The sequence below is a fragment of the Apodemus sylvaticus genome, chromosome X (assembly GCF_947179515.1).
Source record: "Apodemus sylvaticus chromosome X, mApoSyl1.1, whole genome shotgun sequence".
NCBI classification, from domain to species: Eukaryota; Metazoa; Chordata; class Mammalia; order Rodentia; family Muridae; genus Apodemus; species Apodemus sylvaticus.
In genome coordinates this window covers 101,008,838-101,018,359 of record NC_067495.1, presented here as the reverse complement: position 1 = coordinate 101,018,359, position 9,522 = coordinate 101,008,838, and the positions used below count along the sequence as shown (strand labels likewise).

The window sequence follows — 9,522 nt, the reverse complement described above, 5'->3', positions numbered from 1 at the left end:
GAATAGAGGGAGTTGGGCAGTGGTGGCGCACACCTGTAATCCCAGCACTTGGGAGGCAGAGACAGGGGGATTTCTGAGTTTGAGGCCAGCCTGATCTACAGAGTGAGTTCCAGGACAGCCAGGGCTATACAGAGAAACCCTTTCTCAAAAAAACCAAATCTAAACATAAAAAAAAGAAGAAGAAGAAGAAGAAGAAGAAGAAGAAGAAGAAGAAGAAGAAGAAGAAGAAGAAGAAGAAGAAGAGGAGGAGGAGTAGAGGGAGTTGGGCAGTGGTGGCACACACCTGAAATCCCAGCACTTGGGAGGGAGAGGCAGGAGGATTTCTGAGTTCTAGGCCAGGAAGATTTCTGAGTTCTAGGCCAGCCTGGTCTACAGAGTGAGTTCCAGGACAGCCAGGGCTATACAGAGAAACCCTGTCTCAAAAAAACCAAATCCAAACATAAAAATAAAAATAAAAGAAGAAAAAGAGTAGAGGGAGTTGGGCAGTGGTGGCACACACCTGTAATCCCAGCACTTGGGAGGCAGAGGCAGGAGGATTTCTGAGTTCTAGGCCAGGAAGATTTCTGAGTTTGAGGCCAGCCTGGTCTACAGAGTGAGTTCCAGGACAGCCAGGACTATACAGAGAAACCCTGTCTCAAAAAAACCAAATCCAAACATAAAAATAAGAACAAAAAAAAAAAAAAAGAAGAAGAAGAAGAAGAGTAGAGAGAGTTGGGCAGTGGTGGCACACACCTGTAATCCCAGCACTTGGGAGGTAGAGGCAGGAGGATTTCTGAGTTCTAGGCCAGCCTGGTCTACAGAGTGAGTTCCAGGACAGCCAGGGCTACACAGAGAAACCCTGTCTCGAAAAAAACAAATCCAAAATAAATAAATAAATAAATAAATAAATAAATAAATAAATAAATAAATAAAATAAAAAAAAACCAAAAAAAAAATAATAAAGAAGAAGAAGACGAAGAAGAGTAGAGGGAGTTGGGCAGTGGTGGCGCACACCTGTAATCCCAGCACTTGGGAGGCAGAGACAGGCGGATTTCTGAGTTTGAGGCCAGCCTGGTCTACAGAGTGAGTTCCAGGACAGCCAGGGCTATACAGAGAAACCCTGTCTCGAAAAAACCAAATCCAAACATAAAAATAAAAATAAAAATAAAAGAAGAAAAAGAGTAGAGGGAGTTGGGCAGTGGTGGCACACACCTGTAATCCCAGCACTTGGGAGGCAGAGGCAGGAGGATTTCTGAGTTCTAGGCCAGGAAGATTTCTGAGTTTGAGGCCAGCCTGGTCTACAGAGTGAGTTCCAGGACAGCCAGGGCTATACAGAGAAACCCTGTCTCAAAAAAACCAAATCCAAAAATTAAAAAAAAAAAAAAGAAGAAGAAGAGTAGAGGGAGTTGGGCAGTGGTGGCACACACCTGAAATCCCAGCACTTGGGAGGCAGAGGCAGGAGGATTTCTGACTTCTAGGCCAGGAAGATTTCTGAGTTCTAGGCCAGCCTGGTCTACAGAGTGAGTTCCAGGACAGCCAGGGCTACACAGAGAAACCCTGTCTCCAAAATGCCAAATCCAAAAAAAACCCAAAAACAACAACAACAAAAAAGTAGAGGGCACAGGGGAAGGGGAAAAGAGGAGGGAGAAGCAAAGGGAGGGGAGATAGAAGAGAAGAGGAAGAAGAGGATAAAGGAGAAAGAGGGAAAGGGAAGAGGTGAGGGAGCACAGTGGGAAAGGGAATTGTGAGGGAGCAGGGAATGGGCACTGGAGGGTAATGGGAGAGGCAGCTGAAGAAGCAGAAGCAGGAGGAAGAAAAGGGAAGAAAAAGGACAGGGAAGGGAGGAGTGGGGTGATGGACAGAGGAGGAGGAATAGAAAGGAAGGAGGAGATAGGGAAAGGGATGCATAGGGGACTAGGGGAAGAGGGACTGAGAGAGGCAGGAAAGAGCTCAGGAAAGCAGGGAAAATGGGGGGCTGGAGAGGAAGTGCAGCAAGCAGGGAAGGGGTAAGGGAAACAGGAAGTGGGAGGAACTGAGAGAAGGAGGGGTGACAGTCTGGAGAGAGGCAGGAGCGGGAAGAGGTAGGAAGGGAGAAGGCAGCAGCTGGGGAAGGGGAGCAGGCTTAGGAAAGGTAATGCAGGCAAACAGACGGACGGATGGATGGACGGGATCCTAGAAAAGAAAGGCATTAAAAGATTAGCATGGAGAAGAGAACCCAGACTGGAAAGATGCACAAAGGTAGGGAGAGGAAAGGTGAGAAGGGAAGGGAGGGGGGCCAGGCAGAGGGAGGGGGATTCTGGAAAACAAAGGTGCAAAAAAAAAAAAAAAAGTGAGGGGACAGGAGGAGGTAAAGGGCAGAAAGGTGAGCCAAGGTGGTGGGGGCCAGAGAAAGAAAGACAGAAAAAAAGGGGACCTGGGAGAGAGCAGGGAGCAGAGAGGGGGCAGGGCGAGGGAAAGAGAGCAGGGCTAGGAAAGGTGCGGGGTGGGGGGGGGAGCAGGGTGGGGAGGGAAGCACTCCTGAGTCAAGATGCCAAAAAGGAAAGAGGCAGGAGAGGAGCAGAGAAGAAAGGCCAGGAGGACTGGAACAGGGAGGGGGAGGAAGGAGAGGAGCCCCTGAAATGTGAATAGGGAGGGGGAGGGAAGCAAAGAAAGAAAAGGCTCAAAAACGGGGGTGGGGGGAGGAGAGCAGGGAAAGGCTCTAAAAGGTAAACGGGGAGGGGCAGGGGAAAGAAAAGGTGCGGAAAAGGGGGAACAGGAAGGGGAGGGTTTCAGGGAGAGGAACAAATGGGGAGGCCTGAGGTGGGAGGGGATCAGGGAGGCGCGAAAAGTTAAGCAGAGGGGGATGGACTGAAGCTAGAGAGGCAAGGCAGGGAAAGGGAGGAGGGGAGATGGGAGGCCAAGTTAGCAAAGGAACAGGCTTGGACAGGAGGAACGGATCCTAGGAACGACCCCCCAACTAAGTTGTGGTCTTTACAACAGATGTAGGTAAGGGTAAAAAGTACGCCCCACCTGAATCTAGAGTAAAGACCACCAGTAACTCACAGGAGCAGGGTCCAAAGTCAAAGAAGTAGGTAGCTCCAGTAGTCAGTTCCACGCTCATCTCATCTTCTGCCCCATCCGCTTCTGATTCATCATCCATCAGGTTCTCCAATTCCTCGTCCTCATCATCATCGTCGTAGAAGTCATCGTCGTCGTCGTCGTAGTCGTCGTAGTCATCATAGTCATCTTCGTAGTCTTCATCCTCACCATCGACAGAGGACATGTACTTGCTTTGCCTGGCTATCCAGGCCACATCCCTTTCATCCTGCTCCTCATGGATGGCTTGTATGAGTAACTGGAACGCCAGAGAACTTGTTGTGGCAACAAAGAAGATCAGCCACCCCAGATACCGCAGAATATCTTCCCTGGACGGCGGGTTCAAAATAGTGCTCCTATTTACATCACCGTCACCACCTGAGCCACTATCGCCTTTGTCTGGCTTCCCCTTATCAGACATGGCACAAAGGGGAGCAGCTGGAAGCCGTGCTAAGTGAAACTAACCGCTGAGACCCAAGCTAGCAACTTGCTTCTAGAACCACCTCTGTGCTATGGCGTTGACACAATGCATGCTGGGAGAGCAAAGGTGGGGGGTCCTCCCTCCTTCCTCCGGAAGACTTCTAGATTCAGCACGAGATGGGAGTGGGGGAGGGGCCTGGAGTGGGGAGGGTACAGGGAGGGCTTATGAACTCTGGACTACTTTTTTACATGGAAGGGTATAAATTTGCAAATTGTTGGATAAGCTAGAGCTGTAGGCGGAACTTGCAAAATTCCTACCCAAGGCTCACAACCTACCAGGAGAGCATTAAGCTCATTGGCTGAGGAATGAACATCCGCTGAACTCACACACCCAATGAGTGATCGGGATCTTCACTTAGCGTCTTTGGGAGTACCGGGTTCTTTTCATTCTTCTGTGACAACAGAACATAGCAGATTCTTTGGTACAGAGATCGGCTTGTGTGTTTTGCCTAGTCTCCTAGGGACAACTTGTAACAAAAGGGACACAGGCTTTTAACATGAGAAAGCATAGCGGTATGTTACTAGCAATCCCCAAACTAAACACGCGAAAGAGAAAGGCCATTTGCCTGTGTTAACAGTAGTAAAACTGTATGTGGCCACCGTTCGGCAAACACGATGCTGAATGCGATGGCCTGCTACTCCAGAGGCACCAGGGCTGCTGCGAGGGATTCACGGTCCAGTCTCGTCCTTCACCTCTCCCAGTTTCACCACCTAGGGTAGAATCCTAACAGTAGGTGGTGGACACAGCAGGACAGACCCACAGGGGATTGCAGGAGGCAGCGCGGGCAGGGAAAGGGTGGGGGGCGTGGGGTGGGTGGCGGAGGCAGCACAGGGGATGGGGTGGGTGGGTGGCAGGGTGGGGTGGTCTTGACAAAAGTCTGTACAGAAGTCTCGGGAACTGTAACAGAAAGGCTCGTCATCACTGCAGTGTGCGCGCAGGTTATTTATTGACTTTGGTTGGAGTGATCTCCACTCAAGGGGTCCAGTTTCAAGTGAGAACGCCAAAAACGCCAAAGTCAAATGTACAATTACAGACTGTTTTACTTCAGGGACACAAACGACCTCAGATTTGTGGATTTGTTTTTACTGTACATATTAATGACGTACTATGTTTAGTATGGACATATATACATGCTTTCATTCAAACATATGATCTAGATTGTGAGCACGCACGCGTGCGTGAGTGTGTATATGTGTGTGTGTGTGTGTGTGTGTGTGTTTAGGAGAATCATGAAACCAGAAAGGGAAATATGACGTGGTTGGCAAAATCTTTTTTTGTCTTGTCTTGTTTTGTTTTGTTTCTTGATGATGCTTTGGTTTTTTGAAACAGGGTTTCTCAGTTCAACATTGACTGTTCTGGAACTCAAGTTAGTAGAACAAGCATGCCTCGAACTCACGCATATCTGCTTGCCTCTTACTCCTGAGTGTTGGAATTAAAGGCATGCTGTACCCCCAACTCCTGTGTGGGTGTCAAAATCTTAAACAGGGGAAAGAGTGAGACATGAAAACAGATATGGGCTAGTGAAGAAATAGGAAGGGGGTAGAAGGAGGTAAATGGGGCCTCGGGGGTGGAAAATCAGGAGGAAGACCATTATCAAAGTAGGAATGGAAAACACTTAATGTACTTCACTTCTCTCTCTCTCTCTCTCTCTCTCTCTCTCTCTCTCTCTCTCTTTCTCTCTCTCTTTCTCTCTCTCTTTCTTTTTTCTTTCTTAATTTGGTTTTATTTAGACAGGGTTTCTCTGTATAGTCCTGGCTGTCTTTGAACTCACTCTGTAGACCAGGCTGGCCTCGAACTCAGAAATCTGCCTGCCTCTGCCTCCCAGAGTGCTGGGATTACAGGCATGCGCCACTACCATCTGGCAGTACTTCATTTCAAACCTAAGGAAAAACAGAGTGGTGGCAGTGTTTGCCTTTAATCCCAGCACTCCGGAGGCAGAGGCACTTGAATGTCTGAGTACCAGGGCAATATTCCAGGATTACCCTGTCATCAGGGTCTCTTCTCTGACCTTTTTCCACTGGAAAAAGAATTCCAGGTCTATAGAGGGAGTTCCAGGACTCATGAGGCTACACAGAGAAACCCTGTTTCAGGAAAGAAATAATAATAATAAAAAAATAAAATAAAAACAATGAGATGACGATGATGATGATGATGATAATAATAATAATAATAAAATAATAAGCGAAAGCCAGGAAAACAGTACTTGGAGTTGCTTGGCATATCTTCCAGTAGAAAAAAGGTCAGAGAAGAGACCCTGATGACAGGGTAACCCTGGAATATTGCTTACCAGACAATCTCTGAGATTTGATATTTGAAGGGAGCTACATCTGAGTTTGCTCTTAAATTGTTGTCTATTTTATTTATCTTCATTATGATATATATTTATTTTTCCTTTGGGTAGTTTTAAGCTCCACATCTTTCCTCCTCCTTCTACCTCCCAGCTGTTGGAATTAGAGACATGCATACCTTTCAAGGCTAGAATTGTTGACTTTTTAAATGTATAAATGCATTTATTATGTTATCACAAGTGGGATAAATTTTAAAAATAGAATTTGTCAAAGCAGAGAAATTTACACATTGCTCAGAATAACAAGTCATTTGTATGCATGATCATTATTAAGTTGTTCACTTTTTAAGTTTGGTTACTTACAGTGATTAGTTTCTCCCTGACTGCCACAAATGGGAATAAGTTGCATTTTTTATTCTTCACAATGCATTTTTAAATTTCATTTTTGCTGCATCTTTTACCCACTGTCAATTAATTTAAACAAGTTCCTGTCTGAAGACACAAACACAGACCTAGCATTAGGGGTGGACCTGAAGCTTGAGTCTCTGTAAATTGACCTCTGGCATTGACCTAGAACCCGGGGTCAGAAACCTGACAGTGCTCTCTTGAGCACTAAGTGTTTGTAACCAACTGGATCTGGCAAGACTCTGGGTTCCCATGTATCTGCCTGGTGACTAAGATGTAGGCTTCAGCCTGGAAATAAGTCAGGTCTATACCGGTCTAGAGAGCCAAACTGTCCAGGTGAATCCACTACAAATGGCCTAGCCCTGCTAGAGGACTACAGCATGACTGTGAATATTATCCTAATATTATGTCAGTTAAAACTACTGCTCTTCAATATTTAGTCTGAGTAGGCTCATTTTAAAAAGTGCTTTCAGCTGGGCGGTGGTGGCGCACGCCTGTAATCCCAGCACTCTGGGAGGCAGAGGCAGGCAGATTTCTGAGTTCGTAGGCCAGCCTGGTCTACAGAGTGAGTTCTAGGACAGCCAGGGCTACACAGAGAAACCCTGTCTCGAAAAAAAAAAAAAAAAAAAAAACCTAAAAAGTTCTTTGATTTGTATTATTTTGCATTTTTTGAGATAATTATGTGATTTTGTGTGTGTATTCATGGTGAGCAGATATACATGTGTTGCATGCATGTGTGTCTCTGTACACATGTGTGTGCATGTCTCTGTGTGTGTGTGTGTGTGTGTGTGTGTGTGTAACTGTGTTGTGCACATTTGGAAGACAGCTTTACACAACTTTAAGCATCATTCCACAGGGGACATTTACCTTTCCTCCCACCCAGAATCTCTTACTGGGCCTGGAACTTGTAAAATTGGATAGGGTCTGTGGCCCATGAAGGCCAGTGAGTCTCTGATTACCCTTCAGTGGTGGTACAAGCATGTCCCATCATGACTAACGTTTTAAAGGTCAATTTTAGGAATCGAGCTTCACATTTTATGCTTGCAAGGGAAGAAAAATACTAACTAAGCTACCTCGTTATCCTTCATTATTGAAGATTTTCTTTATTCATGACTGTCATACATTTTATTTTACTGGTCGTTTGTTGCTCAGGCTGTGCTCCAGGATAAACAACCAGGAAAAAAAATAAGATAAAATAAAAAGGGGTGCATGGATCAGACTGTGGTTTCTGAGAGTGGAAACATCTACATCTATCTAACAGTTCAGTTTTTATATATACCAAAAATAGTGTGAGCATGTTCAAAAGATCCAGCTCACTGGGCAGTGGTGGCACACACCTTTAATCCCAGAGCTTGGGAGGCAGAGGCAGGTGGATTTCTGAGTTCAAGGCCAGCCTGGTCTACAGAGTGAGTTCTAGGACAGCCAGGGCTACACAGAGAAACCCTGTCTTGGAAAAAAGAAAGAAAGAAAGAAAGAAAGAAAGAAAGAAAGAAAGAAAGAAAGAAAGAAAGAAAGAAAGAAAGAAAGAAAGAAGGAAAGAGAAAGAAAGAAAGAAAGAAAGGAAGAAAAGAAAGAAAGAAAAGAAAAGAAAAGAAAAAAAAGGTTCCAGCTCTGCTGAGAACCAAATGCATGTTTGAGAGCTCTTTAGTCTCAGAAGAAAATGATGCATACAAAGATAACATTGGGGTAAAATGAGAGCATAAGCCTAGAACACATTACGAGAACTTGGTCCAGGCCCAAAGCCCATTTTCATGATGCTATATAGACTATAGCCCTACAGACTATAGTCTATGAGTTTTGTCACAAATTTGTATTGACAGATTTTCACATGATCACTAATGTTACATTCCTAGGATAAAAATCATTGTGAGTGTGCCTGCATGCATACCTGCATGGGTTACTGGGTGAATGCTTGAATGCCTGTGTTTATGCTTGCACGCGCATGCGCATGCATGTGTGCTTGCACATGAATGCGTGTGTTTCTGTGTGTGTGTGTGTGTGTGTGTGTGTGTGTGAGAGAGAGAGAGAGAGAGAGAGAGAGATATGCATGGTGTTGGGATCCAGCTGTGGTTCCTTATCTTCTGTTTCCTCCCTCAGGATGTCCAGGCTCTGAATGTACACCAGGCTGGAAGGATGAAGCAAACTCTGGAACAGGCAGGGTCTGCAGGATCCTGGTTCAGTATCGAGTGAATACAGGTGGGGTGAGCAGTGTGGGATGGGGTATGGGTGAAGGCAGTGGGGGTAGAGGGAAGAGGGAGGAGTGTTGAGGTGGGGGGGAGGTGGAGTGGGAGGGAGTGTGGGGGTAAGGACTTCTCCAATGATTTTTAATGGAACTGCTCTCTGAGGATTTTAGCTTGTGCATATACCTTTATTTGGGATGGGCTTATATGCATATACCTTATTCTGGGTGGACACAATGGCTGGAGTTTAAAGTACTGTAAACTTCTCTTTTGTATGGTGAGGCATTCCAGTAATCCCAGGTACTTGCTGGGCAGGTTTTTACTGGGAAAGAGGAAATTGAACTTCTAGGTTTACCAAGGACTACATGACCTTTCCCTGGTAGTGGGTGTGGGTGGTGTGGCTTCCCAGACAAGGTCAGAGAAGGGGAAGCCCTGATGGCAAAGAGAGTCCTTTATTTAAGCTCTGAGGAGTTATCTAGATATGGTAGACAGTGACCTTAATTAACAGGGTTTTTCTACATGTTTTTGAGTGTGAAAGTGCATGCTTTTGGAGACCAGAGATATACATCTAGTGTCATTCCCCAGGAGCCATATACCTTGTTATTTGAGACATGGCCTCTCAAGGGCTTGAATTTCCCAGGGCTGCAACTAAGGGTGCACATAAGCACACTTGGCTTTTTTCATGGGGCCTCTCTGGATAGATCTTAGGTTGTCATGCTTATAAAACTAGCACCTTATCCACTGATCTTTTGTCCAAATTATACTTTTTAGAAAAGATTTATTATGTTTTGATCAAGTACGCATTGTGGGGTATGTACACGTGTGAGGGTGTCAGGAGGAGTTCAGAAGAGGGCACCCCTGGGAGCTGGAGCTATATAGATGGTTGCGAATGACCTGACATGAGTCCTGGAAAATGAATTGAGGTCCTCTGCTAGAGCAGTACAGCCCATTAACCATGGAGCTGTCTCTCAAGGCCTGAAATCCTACTTTTCTTGTTAGAGTGTATAATCATCCTTAGTGTCTCAAATTACTATTGGTAATGTTTTGCTCTCGACTTTAGTGTTTGCATTCATAGTGGATTTCCATCTGCATTCCTTTTTGTTATATATATTTTT

General features: G+C 45.6%; 1 protein-coding gene across 1 annotated transcript in view; it reads right to left on the bottom strand.

Moving 5' to 3' along the window:
- Positions 1 to 3,475, bottom strand: part of LOC127674625 (tumor rejection antigen P815A-like) — an 8,268-nt gene extending 4,793 nt beyond the window's left edge. The window contains exon 1 of the mRNA XM_052170312.1: positions 3,022 to 3,475. Within this exon, the coding sequence (XP_052026272.1) occupies positions 3,022 to 3,475 (454 nt within the window). The remainder of the gene's footprint in view (positions 1 to 3,021) is intronic.
- Between the last annotated feature and the right edge of the window lie 6,047 nt (positions 3,476 to 9,522).